This window comes from Lissotriton vulgaris, chromosome 12 (genome assembly GCF_964263255.1).
Source record: "Lissotriton vulgaris chromosome 12, aLisVul1.2, whole genome shotgun sequence".
NCBI lineage: Eukaryota > Metazoa > Chordata > Amphibia > Caudata > Salamandridae > Lissotriton > Lissotriton vulgaris.
In genome coordinates this window covers 746,134,425-746,162,140 of record NC_141700.1, presented here as the reverse complement: position 1 = coordinate 746,162,140, position 27,716 = coordinate 746,134,425, and the positions used below count along the sequence as shown (strand labels likewise).

Below are 27,716 nucleotides of genomic sequence, written 5' to 3'. Positions count from 1 at the left end.
CTGTACTCACATGCTGCAATCTTGCATCGATTTCAGGATTAATTAGAGGCAGTGGAGAGCCAGTCAGCGGCGGTCGCCATATGTCAGGGGTAGCTTCCTCAATCTTCCGACCTAGCTCTAGAGTGGTTCGCCGCCATGCCGCCCTTAAGTCAGCAAGGGCTGCCAGGATGTCGCCGCAAGTCAGGACCCCCTGCAAATCCAGCCGGTCCGCTTCGCGCGGCGACGCCGTTGGACCAGCCTCCAGCTCGAGGACCGGCAGGACTGCACGTACCGGTGATAGGGGAGCAACCACCTCCTCGTTTTGGAAGTCGGGCGCCATTTCCACCCCGTCGCCAAGCCCACAATGGAGGGAGGGGGGTGACATCATTTTCGTGAAAAACCAGCAGTTCGAACCATCGGAGGGAGCACGGCTCGTAGTTCGGGAATGGCACAAAGTGCGATCCTCTTCGCCTCAAGGCAATGCGGGTGGCCCACGGCTGAGAAGGCGCTTCGAGATGCGGTCAGCGCAGCCCGCAAGCAGCGCATCAGGGAGAAGCTTTGCAGGAAGGGCTCACGTCTCGCAAGTGTACACCGCCTTCCAGAAGGGAGCCTCACCACCATGTGAAGGGTCCACACCGTCTACTTCTGCAATCGGCAGCGCTCCCTTAGACATCGACACCTCCCCAGCTCGTCCTGCCATCTCCATTCGAACAGCGTCCAGCGGCGGCGGTCAGCACCGGTTCCAGGGGCAGCATCGGGGATCGACAAAGACTACGAGTTCTCCGCCAAAACAGCAGGCAGGGACCTCGGAGGAACGCTATTAGGATCAGCGCGTTTATGCCTCCGTTTCACCGCAGTGTAGGCGAAGGATAGCTATCAGGATATCGATGCGGGATCGGACGGCTCGCGGAGCCGGGAGCCTACACATCCGTCCCGTCCGCCATCTTGGCTCCTCCCCCAAAAAAACGCTTTTGATCTTGTTCCCCGCTCTAGTCTCTGGGCAACTCTCCATGAACTTGGCTTACCCATTGAACTACTGACTCTCTTAATGAGACTGCACGAGGGTAACTACGCGAAGATACAACGGGGCTCCGAGGGACAAGTGACTAGCTCTTTCCCTGTTGAGCGGGGGTGCGCCAGGGCTGTGTTATGGCACCGACCCTGTTCACTGTGTTCATTAATAGTATAGTTGACTGCATGTCTCATGGGAACACTGATGCCCCGATTTTAGCCTGGTCCATAATCCCAATTTTAATGTTCGTAGACGACACGTTGATAATTTCGAAGAATCCGAGTGGGCTTCAGCGAGGCACAGTAAAAGCCAGTAAACAGGAATTATCCACCGGCAGCAACAGTTGGTATGGGCAGAGAAAGATAAATAAACAGATACATGGAAACACCACAACTAGGAAGGACCACAGACAAAAGAATGGAATACCCCTGGAAAGTGGGGAGGTCTATTAATGAATATCAGGAACACTCAGCAGGCATTGACCAAGGAAGATCCACTGAGCTGTAAACACAGAATCTATGGAAACAGGCACACAAATGAATGATGACAGGCAGGAAGCTTGTAAGAATCACAGACTAGAAATATGTCTAACTCCAGACAAGGCATTCAGGGAACTATTGACAGTGATTAATAAAGAACTGTAGACATGAATGAAGAGGAAAACAAAAAGTGGATCCAAGAACCAAAGACATGACACAATCAAACCTACAGATGAGGACCAAGATAGAAGAGCAAGGGAACAGCTAGTGATCCCGAACCACCCACAGACAATGATAAAGAAAGTTTTATTGCGAAAGTAGGTTGTAGGGCCTATGAGAGGAACCAAGCAGCAGTCACATGCAGTTACCAAGAACAATACATAGACAGGGACCATGATTTATTCACAAACATGTATATTGTCAATCCATAGATAAGATCAATAATGGGACAAAAACAGTCAAATATTAGAAACAATGGAAATGGAGGAATTATAGTAAATGAGTGGACATAAATACCGGAAGAACAATGTGTCTGTCATTCTCCAAAATAACCACCAGCACGGATCAAGAGTAAACCAAAGACACTGGAAAGGAATGAACCAAAGAAAGGAATGAATCACAGGGAGAAACAAAGAAGGAGTGAGACAGAAATTGTTGACCCACACAAAAGGGAGCAGGAAGGAGTCAAAGGTAGAGACACAGGCAATGACATGCAGGAACCAGGAGAGTGCAAGAGACACGAATCATGGAACATCCATATGCAGGGACACAAAAGAGCCCCAGATAGTGACAGAATAACACTGGAGGCATGAATAGACCAACCAAATCTATGTTGAAAAGAGTTACACAGGGGACTGAGCACCAAGGAATAGCAACTCTAGGGGATTAAGGAAGAGCTTCCTACAGTGACCAAGGTACATACACAGAGAGAACAGCAAAAAATAAGCTAATACATAAGACAAGGAGGAGTCAGACAGGCAGGATAAAATCAACATGCACAGACAGGGATGGAGGAAGTACTAAATACATGAATACATGACCGTGTTAAAGGCGGCTAACAGGCCCAGGATGATGAGGGCTGATGTTTCTCTGTTGTCTAGTTGGCGCCTGATGTCGTCTGTGGTGGCGATGAGGGCTGTCTCGGTACTGTGGTTTTGTCTGAACCCAGACTGGGATGGGTCCAAAATGTTGTTGTATTCCAGGTGGCGGGTCAGTTGCATGTTGACAATTTTCTCGATGACCTTCGTCGGAACGGGAGCAGGGAGATGGGCCGGAAGTTCTTGAGGTCCTTGGGGTCCGCCTTGGGCTTCTTGAGGAGGGCGTTCATTTTGGCGTGTTTCCATCGCTGTTTCGCAGGAGATGTTGATTACCTTCTTTAGTTGGGGTGCGATGGCAGCGTCTGCTTTGTTGAATACATGGTGTAGGCGAGGGTCTGACGGAGATCCTGAGTGGATGGAGTTCATGACCTTGCGTGTTTCCTCGTCATTGACGTTGGACCAGGAGGTCAGGCGGTTGGCGCTGGTGTTGTTCACAGGGGAGGTGGGGTCTGGCGTAGTCGGGCGGTCATGGTGTTGAAGCTGTCATGGATGTCAGTGAACTTGCGGTGGAAGAAGATGGCCAATGAGTTGCACAGTTCTTGTGAGGGCGGTTTGTCGTTGGAGTTGGCGCTGGGGTTGGAGAGTTCCTTTACGATGCTGAAAAGCTCTTTGCTGTGGTGTGCATTGCTATCCAGGCGGTCTTTGAAGGAGGATCTCTTGACTAATCTGATGAGGAGGTGCTGTCTGCGGGTGTTGTCCTTGTGGGCTGCGTCGTTGTCCGGAGGGCGCTCGTGGAGCCATATCTTCCCCAGTTTCCGGCATGCACGTTTGGAGATCTGCAGCTCGTCGGTAAACCAGGTGGCTCTCTTGCTGGCGTGGTTGTTGGAGGGTTTTTTGAGTGGGGCGAGGGTGTTGGCGCAGTCGTCAATCCACTGTCGGATGGTTGCAGGCTGCGGTGTCTGGGTTGGTGGGGTCGGTGGGTGGGTTTTGGTTGAGGGTGGTTATCAGCTGGTCTTTGGTGAATTTGCTCCAGCAGCGGCGAGGTAGCTGTTGGGTGCGGTGGTGTGTGTTTGGTTTATTGAAAGTGAAATGGATGCAACGGTGGTCAGTCCAGTAGAGTTTGGTGGTGTGGTCAAAGTTGAAGTGGGTGCCTGTGGAGAAGACGGGGTCCAGCGTGTGGCCAGCAGCATGGGTGGGTGCGGTGACGAGTTGTCTGAGGTCAAGGTTGGCAAGGTTGTCGATCAAAGTGGCGGTGTTGGCGTCGTTCTTCTTGAGGTGGAAATTCAGGTCTTCGAGGAGGATGTAGTCCGTGGAGGTGAGTGCGTGGGTGCTGGCGAGGTCGGCGATGGAGTCGCTGAATTGAGCTCGAGGTCCGGGGGGTCTGTAGGTGAGTGTTCCTCTGAGGGTGGTGTTGGTGTAGGTGTGGATCCAGAAGTGCAGGTGTTCGGCGGTGTTGAGGGTGCCATCTACGTGGATGGCGACCTTGAGGGAGGACTTGTGGACGATGGCTATTCCTCCTCCGATTCCATTGGCACGATCCCTGGGGGTGATCTTGTAGCCGTCCGGCATGGCTATGGCGATGTCGGGCGCCGAGGAGTCATTCCACCAAGTCTTGGTCAGGAAGGCCACGCCTGTGGCGGAGGTGTCAAGCAGATCCTAGAGCTCGATGACATGTTTGTTTGTGAAGCGGGTGTTGAGGAGTATGCAGCGGAGGTGGTTGGCTCTATTCCTTGGAGGTTTGGTGGCTCTGTCGCAGGTGAAGCTGCAGGTATTGCAGGAGAAAGGTCTGTGAGTCCGTTTTGGGGCGGCTTGGAAGCAGGTGTGGTTTCGGCCGGCGTTGAGTGCTCAGAGGGTGCTGGCATCGTAGCGGAGTCTGGTGTTGTGGAGTTCACGGGGTCCAGGGGTTCTGGCACTGGACCCGGTCGAGGCGTGGATGGGCGCAGACGGGCTTGCCTTTAGCACGCCTTTGGCGGGCCTTTGGCACGCCAGCTGTGCACGCCTGTGTGTGGCCTCCGTAAGAGGGGGATAGGGAGGGAGGAGCAGCGGGGAGGCGGGAGCAGGGTGGCCAATGGGGAGCAGGGGGGGCGGGCCGCAGGGACGCAGTGGTAGGAAGGAGCAGGAAACGTCGGGAAAACAGGTGGGCGGCAGGGAGCAGGTACGAGGCAGCTGGCGACCTTGTGGTGGTGTGGGGAGTGACCTGCCTGCGAGTAGGGTCAGAGGTTGCTCCTACACCACTGCGCGGCCTCCTTAAGAGGGGGAGAGGGAGGAGCAGCTGGAAGGCGGGAGCGGGGTGGCCAATGAGGAGCAGGGGGGCGGGGCCGCAGGGACGCAGCGGCGGGAAGGAGCGGGAAACAACGGGAAAACAGGTGGATGGCAGGGAGCAGGTACAAGGCAGCTGGCGGCCATCTGGTGGTGTGGGGAGCGACCTGCCTGTGAGCAGGGTCAGAGGTCGACACAATCATGTCTCACAGGAAGAGTGGGTCAAACATTTTGAACCACAATATTCATCTAGCTCACTTGAGTCAACCATGGAAGGTTTAAGTCAAGTGTTTTATGAAGAAGAGGCTTTTAACATCAGGGATGTAGAGAAAGCACTTGAAGCAGTTGTAGGTGGGAGAGCACCCGGCCAAGATGGCATCCCTGCTGATGTGTTCCTCCATGATAAATCCAGATGGGGAAAGTACATAAATACACACTTCTGGCCACCTGATTTGGGAAACCCACCAACGATATCCACTTCTGTCAAGAGTCTGGGCGTTACTCTTAGCGCTGATCTCTCACTGAAAGGACAAGTTGGTGCTCTCGTTTCTGCCAGCTTCTACCAACTGAGAAAAATGTTAAAAATCTCTCAATTTCTAACTCATACCGCACTCATTCAGGTTATAATAGCCCTTGTCCTTTCCCGGTTGGAATTTTCTAATAGTCTTTACCTTGGACTCCCAGTTGGTTTGTTGAAAAGACTCCAACTATTTCAAAATCAAGCAGCCAGACTGATCCTCAAACAGCCGAAATGGCAGTCTATTAGATCCGGCTTAGAACATCTTTACTGGCTGCCGGTGGAACAGAGAGTCTTATTCAAAACTGGCTGCATCATTTATAAAACCCTACATAACACCGGTCCCAAATTCATTGTGCAACTCGTGTCCAGATACAGCCCCTCATTAAACCTCCACTCTGCTAAAAAAGAGCTTCTAATTATCCTGTCTTTTAAGAAAAAATGGCTGGGCGGCAGCTCCTTTCACCATCTAGAAGCCACCCTTTGGAATTCTCTCCCACTATCTTTGAGACAATGCCCAGACCTCCTCACATTTAGGCATTCTTTTAAGACATGGCTTTTTAGACAAGCTTACTATTAGCTTCACTACCTTGTGTTATGTTCCTCTTTCGATAGCGCCATGAAGCCCAAGGGCGTACGTGCGCGGAATAAATACATTTTAACATAACATAACATAACATAACATAACATAACATAACATAATGCTATTGGCTAATATGATTGCACAAGGATCCCCTGTACTGGTCTCGTGGAAAGGAGTTGTAATAATCCCAGTGTACAAAAAAGGTGATAAGTCACTCCCGGGGAATTATCGACCCATCAGCCTGATTGATTCAGTACGAAAAATACTAGGAGACTGATTCTCAACAAAATACAGGACTGGGTTCAGGAGTATAGCATATTCTCACCATTGCAAGCCGGCATTCATGCATCCACAAGCACCATTGACCAAGTGTTCCGTTTTGTTTTAATACACTGGAAAGTGGTGGTCTTGGGCAAAGGCAGTTTGTATGCTGCCTTTGTCGACCTAAAAAACGCTTTTGATCTTGTTCCCCGCTCTAGTCTATGGGCAACTCTCCATGAACTTGGCTTACCCATTGAACTACTGACTCTCTTAATGAGACTGCACAAGGGTAACTACACGAAGATACAATGGGGCTCCCAGGGACAAGTGACTAGCTCTTTCCCTGTTGAGTGGGGGTGCCAGGGCTGTGTTATGGCAGCAACCTTGTTCATTGCGTTCATTAATAGTATAGTTGACTGCATGTCTCGTGGGAACACTTATGCACCGATTTTAGCCTGCTCCAGAATCCCGATTTTAATGTTCGCAGGCGACACGTTGATAATTTCGAAGAATCCGAGTGGGCTTCAGCGAGCTCTGAAAATATTTGAGGAATTTTGTACTGCACGTGGTCTCGAAGTCAACGTGTCGAAAATGAAATTTATGACTTTTAATCAACTTAAAGTTTTTATAGGTGGTATTACAATGAACAATCATCCCCTGGAGCAAGTAAGAAAGTTCAGATACCTAGTGGTGAATATACAGAATGATCTCAAGTGGAATCGTCAGATTGATTTGGCCATACTGAAACACAGGCAACTCTCGGGGGTCCTACGACTTGAGCACAATAGGTCCTTCACGAAACCCATTAGACCGGTGCTTCAGGTATACGACACTAAAGTGGTAAGCTCAGCATTATATGGTGTAGAATTATGGGGTCTACACAACATATCCAAACATAGATTGTCAGAAAACAAGTTTTTATGGGGTATTACCAACCTTCCACAAAGCACGCCGCTGTGCCCGTTGTTTTATGATCTTGGGAGAAACCCCCTTTCTGATATCGTAAAGCTACTTATTGTGCTATACTGGCAAAGACTGTGGACTGTGCCTGAAATGGCACCATATACCGCTGGCTTTGCAGATATAATAAAATCTGACACTTCTCATAAAATCAGCTGGCTCCGTAGTATTAAAGACATCCTAGCCAAAATCGGTATGTCAATGCTTTGGGAGGACCCTGCCACAGCTTGCTTTCCTTCTAAAAAGGTTTTCAAAGAAAATACTGGGAAATGGTCGTACTTAGCCAACTAATAGCTAGTGATTCTTTTTCATTAACAGGAAGATTTTTGGATCTTAAAATCACCCCGAGTTTAGAACTATATTGGGACCTTATTACCAAATCACTGGACAGGAAGCTGTATTTCCAGCTGAGAGTAGGCTTGCTGCCCTTAGGGTCTTTCACATCAAGGTGGAACAAACCAGGTGATAGCAAGTGCCCCAGCTGTCAGGCATGTAATGAATCAGTTGCACACATGCTATGTGTCTGCCCAGCTTATGATGCATCACAAAGGGCCTGGTTGAGCCCTATATGTAAGACTATGGGGTCAAAAAGTAGTCTGATAGCGGAAAGAATCCTGCTCTTTAATACCACACCCCCTATCTCTGTAGCAGTTGCAAAATATCTTGGGTAGATGTGGATAATCAGGATGAAATCCAGCCCTGCCTAAAATGCGCTCATATTAATGAATTAAAACATCTTTCAGGGTTTGTGATTTTATTGATTTTGTATGAATTTCTACCTATAGTGTTTTATGAACTGAGACTTCTTGTTCTAGGGTCTGACTAATAGCTACAGTGATTGCTCCAGTAAGTAATGAATTACTGTTATATTTTATGATGTATTTAAATGTCTATTGCCCAAACATGCTTATTTTATAATTCCGCCATGATTGTTATAATGTATTTATACAATTATACAATTGTTTTAAATTTCCCGCGCCCGCCATTCGGACGCCCATAAATGGTTCACCTCCGATCTCAAAAAACAAAAACTTGAGATGTGCCAAAAAGAGAGAAAATGGAGATTCAAATACTCCACTGAAGACAAGGAGCAATTTTCTATAGCTCGCAGAGAATATAAAAAAGCCATTCTGAACAATAAAGCGGCCTATTTCTCTACCAAAATACTAAACTCTCATAATAAATCCAAAGAAATCTTTAAGATAGTGAATGATCTATGTAATGACGAGAGAACCTCACCCACTCAGGCCCCTACTCAAGGGCTCCGCAACTCCCTGAACACACCTCGAATAAAGCTTGTTTTTACTTGATTGAGTAGAGAATCATCCACATGAAGCAGAAGGGCAGAGGATATGGATCTACATGGACATTTTGTCACTGCCTTACAATAAGAATGTTTTTCAATATTATTATTATATAATATGAATAGGAAGGGGGCCATAACACAACCCTGCCTCACTCCTTTATGAATGCCAAACTCTTCTTTACACTCTCCGTTTCTCCCACACCAGACTCTGGTCTTGGAGTAAGAGTATAAAAATAGCTTACAAAGCTTACAAAATGTAATTAGAGCTCCTCCACCCTCATTTTCTTCATATTAGGCCATAACTTGCCATAATTTATGCAGTCAAAGTGCAGCTACGGTCCATAAACGCCAAGTATACAGAAAAATCATTGTTATCAGGCCTGTTAGTCTAATCAGTCCAATGGACAACAGCAGCCGGAATGCTTTAAGCCAGGTGTCTCCAAACCGGTCCTGGAGGGCCGGATCCATGCCAGATTTTTGGGATATCTCCATTGAGATACATGTAGTTATTTTAAAAATCTGGCATGGATCCGGCCCTCCAGGACCGGTTTGGAGACCCCTGCTTTAGGCAGTCAAATGAAAGTCTTGAGCTGGAAATTCTGTCCGTATTGACCCGGAGGGGTGGTAGTCATCCGGAAGAATACAGACCTTCAGGAAACATGTAAAAGCTTAGTTGCTTCCTGGTTAGATGGTGGCGTGTGTATTCTATTTCCATCTCTAAACTGGTGCAGGCAGTTTCTGGTTTATAAGAAGTTTTATGAACTTTCACTGGAAAACCACAATTTATAAAGAGAAGATTGTGGAATCCAAATAGGAATTATTTTTCATATTCTACTCTCTCAGCCCCTGTAGCTCTCATATTTATACGGCCTCCCTATTTCCAGCATCTATCATTCTCTGTTAAATTCGGACCAAAGAAATGCTCACCAGTACTGATATCCTATCCTATGCAAATAAGCTCCTTATTATATCGGGATGAATCAGATCACATGCATATTTTAAGCAGCCCTGCTTTGCTGGCCCATTATCCACAATCTTTAATAGATCCCTTTTCTTTCCCCCCATACCCCAAACTAGGCTACGATTGCACTAGCTCCGCATTGTGTTTTAAATGCAATTTGCTTTTAACATTTTAAAAACTGCACTTTGACTAAATCTCCTTATCTTTTACTTGCTTTGTTCTTTTGTCGGTACTCCCCGGTCCACAGCAGCAATTATGTGCTGTTTGTGTGGAGGGAGTTACGATCTTATCCACTTCCTGGTGAGCACTTGCAGAGCAGCCATTGTGGCAGGTTGACGTTCTAGTGCTTCACCAGCAGCTGGCTATATAAATTACAACATGGCATTAATGAGCAGCGGGCGTGCTCAGCGGGTGCGCCGCTGGCACGCCAAAGGCAAGCCCGTCCACGCCTGTCCACGCCCGGCTGGGCCCGGGGGCCACGGATTATGGCCAAATCAAGAACTACTCAAGCAGAAAACTAAGATTAGTGAGACCACCTGCACAATCCTGTCCTCCCCTGGGCCCCTCCACCTACTACCGCATTTCCACTAACGGCATTTTAAAACCTCAGCCGGAGTACGCCCCCCCCTCTCGCTCTAAGCCCCTATTCTCCCGCAGTCATTAATCCCACTAATACTACACAAATAGCCCTCTGTTTTCTCGACCTCAATACACGATCTCTGGTAAAGCATCAACTTGACATCTTCTTGCTACTCACCTCTGATAAACATGATGTCCTGTTAATCACTGAAACGTGGTTAACCCAGGACTCATTGCCTGACATCCTAGAAGCACTCCCCTCAGACTACTACATCTTGTCGACCAACTGGCCGCTGCGAAAACTGGGTGGCGGGGTAGCAGCCATAATCCTCAAAAACCATAAGTTCATCACCATGACTTCCCTTCTCCTCCCGAGGTCGAGAATATGGCCATCAAACTTGACACTGACACAGGGTCCCCAGCACTAGTGCTTATTTACCGACCCCCTCAGTCAATGCCCACCTTCCTATCTCCCTGCGTGAGCAGATGGCCTCCCTAGTGGTAAATCATGCTAAAGTTCTCCTAATTGGAGACCTGAACTACTGGTTCAATGATGCCTCGGGTGGACCCTATGAGGCCGAACTCTCCGAGCTCCTCTCGAACTTGAACCTGGCCCAGCACCTATACACCCCCACTCATGAAAAGCGACACACTTTGGACCAAATCTGGTCCCGTAATCTTACACTCTCAACACCCATAATTACTCCATGCATTTGGTCAGACCACCACTTGATTCAGTTAACAACAACTATTAGTGGTTACAATAAGTCCATGCCCTTGGAGGGAGGTGTGACCAGGAAGTGGAAATCCCTAAATAAACCGGATTTCATCAACACCTTGATGAGCTCTCTACCCACCTTGTGCCCTGACGTCAATCTCATGGAAGGAAAGATCTCTGAGTGGCTATCATCGGCTAGCAACGCTCATGTCCCACCCGTCAAATTCTCCCACGCCTGCCATTCGGACGCCCATAAATGGTTCACCTCTGATCTCAAAAAACAAAAACGCGAGCTGCGCCAAATAGAGAGAAAATGGAGATTAAAATACTCCACTGAAGACAAGGAGCAATTTTCTATAGCTCACAGAGAATATAAAAAAGCCATTCTGAACACTAAAGCGGCCTATTTCTCTACCAAAATACTAAACTCTCATATAAATCCAAAGAAATCTTAAAGATAGTTAATGATCTATGTAATGACGAGAGAACCTCACCCACTCAGGCCCCTACTCAAGAGCTCTGCAACTCCCTGAACAATTTCTTTCTGGACAAACTCTCTTCCATCAAAGCCAGCCTCCCTAATTCGTCTAGCTGGGAACCACTGGAAGATACATCCAGTAACCAATCCACTCTAGATGCCCTTCAACCTATCTGCCCTAAAATACTTTCAGAGCTAATGACCCGTGTTAAATCCAGGCCACCTAATGACAGCTGCCCACTTAAAAGACATATTTTCCGCCCTGCCTCAGAGTGCACTCCCCTTCCTCAATGAGTCTCTCCCTCAAGGCAAGGTCCCTTGCGCCTTCAAGAACGAGATGGTCGTTCCCCTTATTAAAAAACCTGGGGCTGACCCCACTAATCCCTCTAATTATCGCCTCATTTCCCTTCTCCCCTTCCTGGCTAAAATATCGGAGGCCCAGAGATGCCTGTTAAACTTCATCTAACGCTCTGTCTACTTTGAACCCAATCAAGCCGGCTTTCGACTGGGGCACACAACTGAGGCTGTGATCCTTGCAGTCGGTACACTCTCGGAGCAAACGTTGATAGGGGTGACCACCAGGCGCTGGTGCTCCTGGATTTGTCGGCCACATTCAAAACGGTCGACCATAACATCTTATTGAACCGCGTCGAGCAGGCTGGCCTGTGAGGACCCGCACTCAGATAGATAGAATCTTTCCTCGCCGACCGGACTCAATGAGTTAGGCTCGGAACCTTCACTACCCCCAAACTCACTACCACCTGTGGGGTTCCTCAGGGCTCTTCTCTATCCCCGCTACTGTTTAATCTATATCTTAGACCCCTGATTCACTCTTTAAAAAACAGGAAGATCAACATTTTTAATTACACGGATGATCTTCAGCTTATAATCCCACTAGGTTCCCCTGACTCCGCAGCTGAGTTTCAGGCGACCATGTCTCACATCCAGCGCTGGATGGACATGAACCACCTGAAACTCAACCCAGGCAGGACAGAATTAGTGCTGCCTGGGAAGAGCAAGATCAGCTGGGGCCCGCACTACTGGCCGGCAGAAGTGCGGCCTCCCCCCAATCCCTCCCCCTCGGTTAAAAGCCATGGGGTTATTCTCAATGTCGATCTCTCGCTCAGAGGACAGGTGAGAGCAGTGATCTCCTCCGGTTTTTTCAATTACAGAAAATCGTTCACCTGCTGACACAGCCCTCATGCAGGTGGTGATAACTCTAGTACTTTCCCGGCTCGACTTTTCGAACTCAATCTACCTCAGTTTGCAGCGGGTCTATTCAAACAATTACAGATTGTTCAGAACCAGGAAGCAAGACTCATTTTTAAACAGCCTAAATGGCTGTCAGCTAGACCTGGACTGTCAAAACTCCAATGGTTACCGATGGCCCAACGGGCAGTCTTTAAGACGGGATGCTTAGCCTTCAAGGCCCTGCACGGCAACAGCCCCAGATTCATCAAAAGTATGATCATAAAATACGCACCCCTGCATAGTCTAAGTTCAGCCCACCTCCATCTGGTAACAATTACTTCATTCAAACGGAAACAGCAAGGAGGATGCCCCTTCTCTTACCTAGCCCCCAGATTCTGGAACTCTCTTCCCCTGGCATTCAGGAGCTGTGACAATCTCCTGGTTTTCAGGAAAGCCCTGAAAACTTGGCTGTTGGAGCAAGCCTATGCACAGTAACTCTTCTGCAACTCTCCTCATGCTCAGTGCCATGAAACCTACGGGTGACCGTGCGCTTTATAAGTTGTTATTAACACAACATAACATAACCCTGTGCTGGCCTGCTACTTTCCATCAAAACCGCTCGATGTGCCCACACTCAGGCCTTCGCGTTCTTTTTTAACTGCTCATTAAGCCCATCATTTGCATAATTGGAATGCATGTTTTAACACCAGACTACGCACACCTCCGGATTGTTTGGAATAATTGTGTTTCTCCAGAAATTGATTGCTGGTGTATTCAGACCAGGCACACCTGACCATTTTCCTTTTTGTGTCTCTAATTTGGATGCCCTGAGGAAGGTGAAGTCCAATCTCGGGCAAACACCGAAATGCGTGTGGACGCTGGATTCCAGTTGTTTGAATATTATGAGACACCAGATAGCCCTACTTATTGATTTCTTGTTTCTAAATATTGTGATAGGCATATCCTAGATCTGACTCTGTTAATTCAAGACCCTTGAAGCATATATTCTCCTGTATTTGTCTATAGACACATGAAGCACTTTTTTTGTCACTTTATTTCTTGACCTGTTGTGAAGGAATGGACTATATTGATTACTCGTGTGAAAATGTGTATATATGAATTGGTATGCATGACGTCTGCTTGAGTGTTTGGTGGGATGTGCTTTAGAAGTATTGTGATATTATGTATTCAACGATTATATTTATCAAATACACTTCTTTGATACTTTTCTATTCACATCTTTGGCTCACTTGTACCTCACATTTTTCGCACTGGTTCTTTTGCGGGTATACTATTGACTTATCGCATAACTTAAATTAAATAGGTAGAGAACTCTCATTGCTGAGATTTCTATGGTCTGTTTCCCCTGTTATTCTCTACTTTTATCCATATCAGGGGCCCCCTTATTTTGAGAGGTTATATTCTACTCTCTTGTCATGATTAATTTTTCTGTACACCATCAGCATTTTTGTTCATGCTGTCAAATTTAAAGTTGAGAACCTTTTTCTCAAATCCTTTGTTTAAGTTCCTCTCCTATATATTGACCCTGAGGCCACTGTTCTCCGGATGCAGGTTTTCCTACTGCATGCCCTCCATATTAGAAGATTAAGTCAAATATTAGGTGTCTCTGTCCCTTCAAAGTTTCCCTAGCCAATGATTTCAATCCTAGGAGGACCTTCAGTAACCTTGATGTGATTCTTACCTGTGGATATCGATATCGGCCCAGGATACGCGCCAGAATGATCGACCGGGTAGATACAGCATCTCCTATGATGGCAGCAAGAGGACGGTGAATCCAGCACTGGTAGTTCAGAATTGGTTCTTCTTTCCCAGTCAACATCCAAAGGGCCCCCTTGAGAGCTCTTTCCAGTATCATGCAGGAGTCGTGGATCCAGAAGCCAAGGGTAATGTTGGGCAAGAGGTTGGGGTTCTTGTTAATCTCCTCAATCGCGAACACCATGGCTTGCAGCCATTGATAGTTATCAGAAACAAATCTGAAAATGCAGCAGACTGAGTGGTTAGACACTGCACGATTGTTCTGATAAAGCATCTCTGTTTTACCTATTAACATGACAAGTAGTTCAGGGACTACTGTTATGAAAATGTGTTTATTCTTGCTAAGCCAGGTCTCTACTGCTATTATGATATATATAAATATTTATTGTCGATTAATATAAATATTGACAATTTATCAACATGAAAAAATGAAAATTTACAATGCCACTAGTTAAACTTAAAACATAAAAAATAAGAATAGATTTAACCCCAAAGAGCTTCACATATAACTACAATAATTATATATCATACATCACTCTTCAGGAAGGAGACTGCTGGTAACACCATACTCCATGCCCTCAGCAGCCACCCGGAACCGCTCAAGTGGAGCATTCCTTACTGTGAACTGCTGAGGGCAAGGAGAAACTGCAACACAGATGCCAGTTATCAGCAGACCGCAAGGGAAATGCTAGATCGGTTTAAAGACTGCGACTATCCGGCATGGGTGTTGAAAAAGGCCAATACCAAGGCGGATGCTGTCAACCGTAAAGACACTCTAACTGAGAGTGGCTTGGACGATAATATTCCCGAAGATAACACCACGCGACTCATTTTAACTTACAATAAGGAGTCAGCACAGATCCGCAAAATAGTAACCAGAAACTGGCATATGTAAATGTAAATGTAAATGTGGCGTATTTGTATAGCGCGAACAGTGACCCGGAGGCATCCCGGCGCTTGTACTCCTACCACAAGGGAACCCCTCCTGGCTTTTCCTTGTGGGGTGTCCACTCCTGGGCATCCCATGGTGAAACCAGGCATCCCTTGTGTATCAGGGGGCCTTTGTGGAGACTAAGCAAGCTATTGCCCAGAGTTGCAGCGTGGGACCTAGGCTTAGAATCGGCACTGAGGCGAGAATATCCGGTCAGAGGAATTTAAGCCCGAAACCCGCCGAGGCGGGAATCGAACCCTGGTCCCTGGCCAGCGTTCTGCATCAAGGTCTGCCGCTCTAAGCATTGAGCCACACTTCTCCTCATATCCTGAAGAGCGATGGGATTATAGGTAACCTCATTCCTGACAGACCTAGTATCACCTATAGGAAGGGCAGGAATACCAGGGACCTATGTGTACACAGTGACATCACGGAGTATTCCAATAGCCATGATTTGGGACTTAAGGGATATTTTACGTGTGGCCACTGCAAGGCCTGTAAGAACAGCACCCTGGTCAAGAAAGTTGAGTACAACGGTGTTACCAATTTCTCACCTGCAGCACCACGTTCGTGGTCTATGTAATAGTCTGCCCCTGTTGACTATGGTACATTGGCAGTACCACGGCCTTTGCAAAGAAACGTATACTGGAACACTATCATGCCATTATCCACAAGGATACAAAATATCCGGTGGCTAGGCACTTCAGTGACCACCACTTCTCCAATCCTGCGCTCTTGAGATTTTTTATTCTAGAACAGATCAAGAGTAATCCCAGGGGTGGCAACAGAGTACTCAAGATGAGACAAACCGAGTCCAGATACATTATTAACTTTCAAACCAAGGCCCCCGGGGGGTTGAACCACGATGAAGAATTGGCAGTCCATTTGAAAGATGAATTTTATTGATTTCCATTATTTTGTTCTTCTGCCAGTTCAGTACTGTCTTAATTTCCATGAATTCTTCTGTCATGTTTGATCTTACCTGTTTATTGATAGAATGCATACGGTGTTGTCATGTTTGATTTTAATGTTCTGAATTTTGACTTTACAGGAGCACTGCGGGAACAGAGGCCCCACTATGCACTTTATGCCAGGCCCAACATGCTTCACATTCCGGCTAGTACTTTAAGAGCACGCCCACTTGGGCATCACTTTGAATTTGCACTTTCACGAACTTTCAGACACTGCAATGGTTCAGAGTTTCCAGTATAGCCAGTGTATGCCTAGAGGTTAGTACTGAGGTATTTTACCTAGTAACTGGACTCATCAAACATCACGGTCATGGCTTTGTCATTCTTGTATGTCATACCGGTTTATATGGGCAGGAGCAGATTTTCTATCCATTCTCTGTGTCGGGGTCCAGTTAATGTACGGGCTGACACTGTTTGCATTCTCTCGCCAGCCTAACCCTTGTGCTGTTAAGCGTAACACGGCTTTCTGCCCGTAACCATGACTACCATTTACTTATTTTCATTCCAGCGTGTCTTCCACCTGAGCGCTTCCAGCCCCAGTGCCCCGATAGTATTTTCATGTCATTTGCATGTAACTTTTATTATAGGGTTCTTGTGGTGTGTCTCATTGTTTACTGCTACTATACAAGTCAAAATCCCTTGTTTGTGCATACCGAGTCAGTCTTATCATTTTGTTTATACTGACAACTTGATCGTTCCAAAATGGCTGCCATGATGACTACTGGAGACCTTTGTCCATTGTTTATGTTCACAGCACTTTTTGAAATGTATTTGAGTTGTTGCATGCATGCACGGCACTTACGTGATCAAGGCTTCGTGGAAGCCGAAACATGTAGTAGGTGTTAATAAACACCCTTGGACCCTGCTGACTGGTGTGGTGTTTTTAGGGACCCTGAGAGCGTGATATTACTTTGATATCCTTGGATTCATATGATTACCGGTCAGCTCGACCGGCGTTCACGCCACCTCCCTCGGGGCCACCGCAACCCTGAGAACAACCTGCGGTTTTGGATATATATATATAGCTATATATATATATATATATATATATATATATATATATATATATATATATACTAGCAGCCCGCCCCAGCGTTGCCTGGGGCAGAACGGGGCTTGGGGCAGTACACCCGCTCCCGCCCCGAACCCCTCCCGCACCGACTCCCTCCCGCCCCGACTCACTCGCGCCCCCTCCCGCCCGACTCACTCGCGCCCCCTCCCGCCCCGCCTCACTCGCGCCCCCCTCCCGCCCGACTCACTCTCGCCCCCCTCCCGCCCCGACTCACTCGCGCTCCGACATTTGCATTTGCATCACACAGTCTCACTTTCCCTTTCCTTACCTGTGCCGCCACTCCTCACTGCACAGCCGCTCGTCACTGCACCGCCCTCCTCCTTCGTCATCACGCACGTCGCGTAGCGGCCAGCGCTAGGTCCCGGCCGGCGCTACTTTCAGGGGACTACTTTGTTTACAAACGTAATTTTTTAATTTGCTTTTTTTTTTTTATTTGTATAGCCTATGTCCATCTACACACCCTGACATTTTCATAGATGTATCAGGTGTGTAGATTGGCGCTGTGGTTCCCGAGTTTACCTGGCCAAAAGGTGCAAGTTCTCTCTTTATAATAGTAGTATATATATATATATATGGGCGGACGTCGGTGTCGGAGGACCCTGGTGAAAGACGTGCCAGCCAAGAGAAGTCGAGACGTCGTATCAGCTCTGAGAAGGAGTGTGCGGGTGGAGAGGTGTGGCTCACTGGTGTGGAAAGGTGTGGCTCACTGGTTAGAGGTGGCAGACCTGTAAGCAGAGAACAGCTCGGGACCAGGGTTCAATTCCCAACGCGGCAGGGTTGTGGACCAGGGGTCAACGGACTCGATAATTCTCGCCTCAGTGCCTACTCTAACCAGGGAACACACTCGGTAACTCTGGGCATTAAGCTTGCCTCATCTCTACAACGGCCCCCCACAGACGCCGGGGATGCCTGGTTTCACCCTGGAGATACCCAGTAAGGGACCAACTCACAGGGAAAGCCAGGACGGGTTCCCCAGCGGCCTGCAGCGCCAGGACACTCGGTTAGAATAACAGTGCGCTTTACAAATACCGCACATTTACATTTACATTTAAGGCAACGAGGGCAGCCGCCCGTTGGTAGTTGCACCGTGCTTGCTTGCTAATTATCGACATAACTAGCAAAGAAAAATAACCCCCTTTTGACTGCACCATGGCCGGCGCGCTGCGGAGTAGAGAGGACGCTGCGACTGACATGTTTAATGATGAACCGTCAGTTTCAGCGATTGCAAAACAACCTGGGGCCACGAGCAATGTGGCAGACGCGACATACAGCGAAAAAATCTGAAAAAAGGAGAACAGGCTAAATGGTGGGAACACCGGTCCCTATCTAGATATTTAGAGGTGGGAAGAGTGCCTCGTGGTTTGCGAATTATGTTGGTGCCTACTTATGAAACTCCCAATCCGGAACTCCTCAATGAATGGGCTCACTGCAATTTACAGTCTTCACGTAATTTAATGATGTTGCTGGTAAAATATGCAGAAATCGACCGAATGAAATATGAGGAGCAAGTTGTGGCGCTAGAGAATGAACTTGACACAGGTGAACAAACCCCAGCCAATATAAAAATGCGGGATGAAATGCTTGTAAGAATCAATACAGAAGAAGAAAATATTCGAAAAAGAAAGGCTTTCAAATTTCAGAGAGACAAGCAAGATTATGAAAGGGGTCAAGTTTTCACATTCGCCAAGCGCTTTCAAAATGTGAAAAGAAACATACCCAAACCCCCACGCAGCTCAGCGCAACCACAGCAACAGGCGGAGATGGTCGTAAGAGCTGAGTCTTCAACCTCCCTATCTGATTACAGCTCTGTGGCAGAGAGTGGATCAGATAATGAACAAGCAGGGCAAAGCAATGGATTGGGGTTTCACCGGTTCACCCTGGGGCAAGAGCTCGATTGTGTGAGGCGGGATCGTCTAAACACCTTAAGACCCAGGGTAAACAAGCCACAAAATTCCGCAACTTCAAGCGCCATCAACGCAGGAAATGCAAACGCAAAATCACGAAAAAAGAAAACAAACAACTATTGGAAAAACAAAAAGGGACAATAAATGCAATAGATGAAATGTCTGTCATCAACCTTTCTGATGTTGCTCTAAACACAACAGAAACCAAGATTCTATCATTGGGTCTATCATATAGCCCTGTGGGTAACTTCCAATATGCACAAACAAGAGTGGACATTTTTCAATTTGTGCGTAAAATCAAGTCAAAAAAGTTCTTTTCTACCAAAGCTACAAAATCAAAACCCACAGGGATAAGTGCAGCAGTAGGGGGAAATACTGAGACACTTACAGCAGGTGACATGGACCTCAGAATGGACCTTATTGGTCTTCTAGGCGAAAGTACCCAACTGCCAGCAAGTGCCATGAACCAGCCAACGATAGGGGCTGGCCTAACAGACTTTAAACCTAAATCCACCTTCTGTCCTGTCATGGCCAAGGATAATATAGACTATTACCATGAGTTGGTGGTTTCAGACATAAAAAAATTGCAACACAAAGTGACACGTACAAAAATCAAATATTCGAGAAGGGACCAAGAATATCATGCCTTGATAAAAAAACTACAAATGTGTAAATCTATAATCATCAGACAGGCGGATAAAGGTGGCAATGTCATCATTTGGCCTAGAGAAAAATACATGGAGGAGGCCTGGAGGCACATAAATGACAAAAACTGTTATAAAAGAGTGGACATTGCTACAATCAAGACCTTTTGGAGCAAATTTTACATGAAGCTTGTGGCATGGAAAGGCTTGGGACTCGTCGGTTCAGATGAGTACAAATATTTACGAAATGATCACCCAGTCATACCATGTATATACTTTATCCCTAAAATCCACAAGGACTCCAAAAATCCACCTGGCAGGCCTATCATCTCTGCCTGTGGAAGCCTCCTAGAGAATACCTCTAAATACATTGATTTTTTTCTACAGGAGCACATGAATGCCTTGCCCACTTTCATTCAGGACACTGGGGATTTCCTAAGGAAACTAAAAAACATTCTGTGGCAAGAGGATTATTTACTAGTCACATTAGACGTAACTTCGTTGTACACGGGCATTAACCACGTGGATGGCCTTAAAGCTGTCAAACATTTTTTGCAAAATAGACCATTGCAGTGTCATGCACACAACACAATGATTACTGATATGATCGAACTGTGTCTTTGCAATAATTATTTTATGTTTGACAAAATGTGCTTCCAACAATCAAGAGGGGTGGCGATGGGTTCCTGCTTCTCCCCCAGCTATGCCTGTTTGCATATGGGGCTGTGGGAGAGGCAGGTACTCGGGGGCCAATACTCAGAAGTTATGCTCAATCATGTGATTTGTATTTACAGATACATAGACGATCTGTTTATGATATGGAGAGGGGAAGAAAGTGAAGCGAAGGCATTTGTTGAGAATCTCAATATTAACTCCCTTAACCTCCATTTCACATTCAACATCAGTGATACCACAGTCAACTTTCTAGATGTGGAAGTGTTTATTAGTCAACAAACCATTCAGACTAGACTGCATCGAAAAGCCACTGCAGGAAACACACTTTTGTATGCATCAGGTCACCATCCCCGCCATCTAATAAACAGCATCCCCTACGGGGAGATGCTACGCATTAAAAGGATATGCAATAGGCAGGAGGATGTGACCAAGGAACAAGCAGCATGCCGTCTCCGTTTTCTGGCAAGAGGCTATGATGACAAGGTCATTAGAGCAGCCATGAAACGTACGGAAACACTCCCCAAGGACGAAGTCTTAATAACTAAAGCTATGAGGCTAAACACCCAACCAGTGCCTAGTGAAAACCCAATCCGCCTAATAGCTACATATAACAAGCAACATCATGCTATTAGGAGTATTATGACCAAACACTGGCCATTAATCCAAAATGACCCAACGTTAAAAATGGGGTCTACAACTGCACCCACCATTACTTACTGAAAGGCGGGCTCAATGGAAAATAGCTTGGTGACTAGCAGTCCAGATATCATAGTAAAATCTGACTGGTTAAATAGTAGAAAAGGTTTCTATAAGTGCCTCACCTGCAAAGCCTGTAAACATGGGACTAATAAAAAGTCATATGTTTCTCCATTTTCTGATAAACCCATTCTCATCAAGAAATATTTAACATGCAAGACTGAATTTGCAATCTATGTTATGGAGTGACCCTGTGGTTTAAGGTACATTGGCAGCATTAAACTTCCAGCCCATCAGAGAGTACTACAGCATATGAGGGCAATCACTAATTGTGATGAAGCGTACCCGGTCGCTAGACACTTCAATGATTGCCATAAAAGAGACCTTAATCTTTTACAATATTATGTAATAGATGCAGTAATGCCCTTGCGTAGGGGTGGTGACAGGGAAGGAATCCTCAGAAAACTAGAAACACACTACATCTTAAACCTCGATAGTAAACATCCTAGAGGTTTAAACGCTTGAGAGGATCTGCACACTTGTCTGTGAATAGTGAGGTTGTCACGTACTCCCTTGTCACCTTGCATATTGCTTCATGCGCATTATGAATTGGTCTTTGAATATACAATTACAGTTAAATCTTGATGAGACAGTTTCAGTTTAGTTTTTCAAGTTTACAGAATGGTTTTTTAATGTAAAAATCATTTTATTCATAGCACTTAAGTATTTTCTTATATATAACATATATTTTTAATATGCATTTTATACTATTGAAAGGCTTTTTAATAGTGGAATAGCATATTTTTGCACATTCATTATTTTGCACAGGTTTATGCACTTTGATTATGCACAGTTTTGCACATTACCATAGACCTTAAATATTTTTTTACATTTAGGTTTTACAAATGCGTCATCTTCCATTGTGGTTTTAATTGTAACAGTGCTGCTAGCAGATCAAAATTTTTTAGACGCAAACTACCAAAAATGTATTTTTTCTTTTTGCCGTCTAAAATTTTAATTGTATTTTACAATTATTATGAAAATTAATCAAAGACTGACATGTCATTATCAATTGAGAATTTATTAACAAAGTCGTGACATGCTATTTGAGCTGTAATGATTTTCTGGTTTTAATTCTCTTGATTTTATGAATGGTTTTAAACATATCGTTTGTAAATTGATTATCAAGTGTTTTGTTAGGTTATACAGTATTTTACTGTATATCTTCTTTTAAACCTTGAACTTGCACTGTTTAAACATAGTATCTCATCTATGTTCATGATGACGCTATTGATGGTAATAGGCATTTGCACTTTAAATTTGTAACAAGCACACCAAAGCGCGTCATGTGATCAAGGGCCAGGGAGGCCCAAAACGCGTCATGGCTAGGTGCGGGGGTTTGAGCACTCAATAAACAAAATTGCACCTTGATTTTGTGTCCGCAGTCGTCTTTTTACAACGTTGTGAATCCTGTTTCAAAGTTACTGCCGCTCTAAAAGGTTCCCGTGTTCTGCTTCAGGTGAAGCAGAACACGGGAACCTTTTAGAGCGGCAGTAACTTTGAAATCAGATCGGGAAGATAAAGAACAAGACAAGAATCCTGAGGCACAGTCCAATAAGAGATCCGAGATATAGTTGCTCAAGAGACTCAGGGACAGGATTCAGTTCACTGACCACCAGAACTATCAGATACTGCCCCTGATGAAGGCACACACGAGTGCCGAAATGCATTGGGCTCATTCATAAAAATGTTGATCATAAGCATCATATTATATGTGCCAAGTATATATTGACAAATATGAAATGAAAATGTTCTGTGATAAATGTCAATGATGAAAAGTCATGTGTATGTAAAATAATGCAATCAAAACTTATATGAAAAATAATATGAGTTAGAGAAGAAATAAAAGAATGAAATAAAACACTAGAGTGGTTAAAATACAGTTTGTATCAATAAGTTTATATAAAGCGCCATAGCGCCACGTGAACAGTGCGCGATTGGGTGGTAACTCAACACCACCATAACGATCTTATTGTCAATAAGCCTTATTTGGGATGTTTTATATTGCAATATCGCCCAGAATTATATCAACTTCCCACTATATCACATCCACCTCATCGCCAGCCTCTACATGTTTCGGGCAAGATTTATAAGTATCTTACTACTAACCTATGTTTTACATTATTTTTTAATTTTTCACTATTCTTTTCTTAATTTTAATTTTTGTTGCATTTTTTCTATTGTGTGCTTTTCAATTTAAGTAAATATTGTAATTTACCTAACCTCTAAAAAATGAAATCAAATATTGTTTATTTATCTTAAATTTGTCTTTTAATATTTGAATACAATCAATGCATTTTTACATTTGATTTATTAACATAACTCAAACTGTTTTCATGTAACAAAGTTATAAATAAATGTATATGTTTATGCAAAACCATATCCCTAAACCTTTACTCTATATATGCCAATATTTCTTAATTCACATTACCACCTAGGTTTTTTACGCTTACATTTTTTTTTTCATTTATTTCGTGCTTTATTTAGCATGGGTACTTGCAACTTTTTCCCGAGAAGAAAACTGAATAGGCCCCTGTTTTTATTCATTATCTTACATTAATAATTATATTTATTTTGGTTTTCATTTATTTAAATGAATATCCTTGCCCGCAAATATTTTATTCAAATTGAATTTGATGTAATGGTTTAGTCTGTGTACATGTATAAACATATCAGTGGCCTCCCTTCGTTTTCTCATGTTAATCTAAATATTTGAAATATTTATTTTTATTTTTTATTTATTTTAGCGATTTCTAAAGCGCCTGGTGACCCAAGGGCATCCCCGCGCTATGTAACTTGAAACCTATTGAGAGGGGAGGTGACCGAAGGGTATTATTTGGGAAACAGATGGGTCTTTAATTTTTTGCGGAAAGCAAGGAAGTTGGATTCTAGTCTGAGGGCGCGAGGGAGTGCGTTCCAGCCCTTGGCCGCCTGCACGGAGAATTGTCGGCCTCCTGTGCGGGCTTTTTTGAATCTGGGGATGCGGACTAGATTCTCATTTTGAGATCGTAGCGATCTGGTTGCTGTATAAGGTGTGATCATTTTACTAAGGATCGCTGGCCCAGATCCGTTGTAAAGCTTGTGTGTTATACACATTGCTTTAAAGTGCACCCTTTGACGCATGGGGAGCCAATGCAGGGTTTTGAGGGCTGGCTTGGCGGATATTCTGGAGGGGGTGTTGGTAATCATGCGTGCTGCCGCGTTCTGTGTCCGCTGAAGTTTCGTGATGGTAGCCTCGGGGGCTCCCAAGTAGACCAGATTGCTGTAGTCCAAACGGGACAACACTAGGCCCTGGATAAGGAGCTTTCTGGACATAGGTGGGAGTAAGGGCAGGATTTTACGGGTCGTATGCATGAGCCCAAAACATGTGCCCGAGGTTTTGGTTGCCTGGGTTTTCATTGTAAGCTGTGGCTCTATCCACACCCCGAGTGTCTTGATTTCAGATTTAGGGGGGGGAGTTTCTCCGAACACATCGGGCCATATTGTAGGAGGGATAGTTGTCCATTGCTTGCCGAGTAACATTACCTCTGTCTTAGTCCCATTCAATTTCAATGATGATTCGTTCATCCAGTTGTGGATATTTATGAGGCAGTTAGTCAGATTTTCAGGATGGTCAATCAGCTGGGACAGGGAGACGACTAGTTGGGTGTCGTCAGCGTAACTCACCATTTTGATGTTAAATGGTGTTACCACGTCCTCGAGGGTGGCCATATAGACATTAAAAAGTCTATAATAAATATAATAAATATAATAATAATATAATAAAAATAAAATAAGTTTTATTAATAGCCCTGTCTCCTAAAATAAATATTAATAACTCGCACTCCAAAATAAAATATTAGCAACGTTTTTGTAATTGTCAGGTGAGGCAGGGGTCAGGCGATGTATTGATAAAGCAATGTAATGGAGGCAGTAAAGTGGTGATAAACGCACGAAGTCGGGTGGGAAGTTAAATCCTCAGATTTCTGAAATTAGTGGCACGTCTCAAACAGAATACAAATATTTTAGTTTCTCCATCACTTTACGCTTTAGGCAGAGAAAAATCCACTGATGATTTTACCTCAGAAGTCAGAGAAGCTTGCCCAGGAGTGGACACCTCACAGGGAAAGCCAGAATGGGTTCCACAGCGGTATTCGTACAAGCGCCTTGAGACCCTTGTGGGTGATAGTGCGCTATACAAGTATCAATTTACATTTACATCTTCAGGCTGAAAACAAATATTGAGTTTGGGAGTGGAGACCACTCAATGACTTACGTCTGGCAGGTGTTTGGTGAGGCTGGCTCTCTGAAGGTGACGTCATGGTAGACCCTGGAGTCATGGATGGGGAAGGTCGCGCCGATGATGACGGCGCCATCTCTTGAGAATCCATTCACCTTGTCTTTCTGGAGCAGGCAGTTGGGCAGTGAGATCTGGGTGACAGACCCTGGCATGAGATACGATGTGAGAAGATAAACGACAGACCTCTGGCAGAGGAAGGGCCCGAGGGAGCTTCGGAAAGACATTCTGCGCTCATCTGACCAATGGCGCTCTTGTCTGGGACGATGAGGCTGCAGCAATGCCCCTGCCTTTATTATGATGTTTATGTGGAGCCGCTGTCAAACAACATAAATCCTGCAGTGCAGGTTTATCATCTGTGGACTGACTAGTGAGGAAATGACACTCTGCTGACCTGACTGTCCCCGGATAGACAAATGCTGCCTCCTTACCTGGGCGAAGTGGTTAACTGTGTGTCTTCAGATGACACACAGTGAAATGGCAGTGGCAATGCCCACTCCTAAATTTCTGCTTTCTCATACAGAAGGCTCCTGAGTCTCTCTTCTGAGTGTCTGCGGAGGCAGGGCACCCCTTTTCTCTCCGTCAGTGAATCTGCGGGTCCACCACTCTCTTCTGAGTGTGGGTGGATGTGGGGCTCTGACTGTCTGTTGGCTCACGACCACCTGGTATGCTCCTTCTGTGGGTCTGAGGGCCAGCCTCACCCTGTCTGTGGATACCCCTTCTACTTCTTCCGTGTATTTTAGGGTCCAATAACTCTCTGTGATGAGTTCCTGGATCCTAGTTACACTTGCCTGCGCCTTCAGCTGGTCTGTGGGGCCAGCCACTCTCCTCTCAGGATCAACATGGCGCCCCCGCCTGAATCTTCACTGAACCTGTGGGACCGCACACTCTCTTCTTCGTGTCTGTGGATGAAAGGCCACCTATCTATCTCTTCCTCCAGAGGATCTGTGGGTCTAGCCAGCACCCTCTTCAGAGGGTTTTTGGATGCAGGGTACCCCTGTGTGCTCTTTCAGGGGATCCGTGGGGACACTACCACTGCTCTCAGATACTCTCTTTAGAGTGTCTCTGCATGCAGGGCGCCCATGCCCACTCTTACAGTGGAACTGTGGGGACGTGCACTCTCTTAGAAGTGTCTGTGGATGCAGGGTATGCCTGTTTGATCACTCAGTTGATCTGATGGGTCAGTAACCTACCTACAAGCATCTGAGGATGCAGGGCCACCTTTCTTCTCATGTTGATGTCTGAAAAGCAGTGTACCCCTGCCTACTCTGCCAGTGGACCAGTCTCCTAAAAAGGCTATTTGTATGTGGATGCAGGGGCCCTCCTTGTTCCTTCAGTGGCTCTGAGGAGCCAGACACTCTTTTTGGAGTGCCCCAGATGCAGGTCACCCCTCCCTTCTCCTTAAGCTGGTCTGACTGCACATTGCACTAATTTGGGCGGAGAGAGCAGTGAATGTAGACGCAGCTTCAGGGTTCGCTCTTTTATAGGCGCCTCAGTCCCAATGGAGATGGAGGCTGGGAGAGGAAAAGGGAACTCCTGTGTGCGGTTCTGGCAGAATGGTGATCTTTGCTGACTAGCCTCCCCGAAGGCACTGCCCCTGGGGTGTTTAGACTCTGCCAGCCTTGCTACTTAAAGATAATCTTAATCACGTCAAATTGGTGTCGTTTTAGAATGGTCTTGTGTTTAAAGGAATCTACTTTGAGCGCTAGACAATTTATGGGGCTACATTTTTTTTCACAAGAGGAAAACCTGTGATACTCTCACTTTACGAGCTTTTAATAGTGATGGGCAATCAGATTCTTTGGCTAAATCGAATAAATTAATATAATAGGGCATATTTACAAGGGTTTATCTCCGCTTTTTTGGCTTACAAAGCCAAAAAAACGGAGATAAAACCAGCGCCCTATTTACAAGAGCGTGCTAACATGTATAATCGCAATGAGATGCAAAGTGGGCATCACTGGGCGTACCCCAGATGGACTACCTTGCAAATATCGCTGATGTTTACATCGCAATATTTACAAGGCAGCCCACATGATTTTAGCACACATTAGATTTTGGCGAAAACGGCTGTTTACGCCAAAATTTAACGTCTGCTAAAATCCTGACTTAGCCATCCCTAACATAGGGGGTGGATTATGCTGATACGACCCACAGGGTCGTATCAGCAAGGTTATCGCCCTTTTGCAGGAAACATTGATGGAAAACCAGCGATGTTCCCTGCAAAAGGGCGAAAACCTGGCTATCTCTGGAATTTTTATCGCCCTAAAGTAACGCATTGTTAATTACGCGCTACCAGGGCGATAAATACCAGAGATAGCGTGCGATAATATAATTATCGCTAAGCACGACCAGCGATAATTATCGCTGGCCGTTGATAATATGCCCCTA

At 45.6% G+C, this 27,716-nt stretch overlaps 1 protein-coding gene across 1 annotated transcript in view; it reads right to left on the bottom strand.

Moving 5' to 3' along the window:
* Positions 1-25,456, bottom strand: part of LOC147678552 (extracellular calcium-sensing receptor-like) — a 71,139-nt gene extending 45,683 nt beyond the window's left edge. The window contains exons 1-2 of the mRNA XM_086945687.1: positions 25,305-25,456; positions 14,023-14,314 (exon numbers count right to left, since the gene is read on the bottom strand). Of these exons, the coding sequence (XP_086801813.1) occupies positions 14,023-14,280 (258 nt within the window). The 5' untranslated portion in view covers positions 14,281-14,314; positions 25,305-25,456. The remainder of the gene's footprint in view (positions 1-14,022; positions 14,315-25,304) is intronic.
* Positions 25,457-27,716: the final 2,260 nt, after the last annotated feature.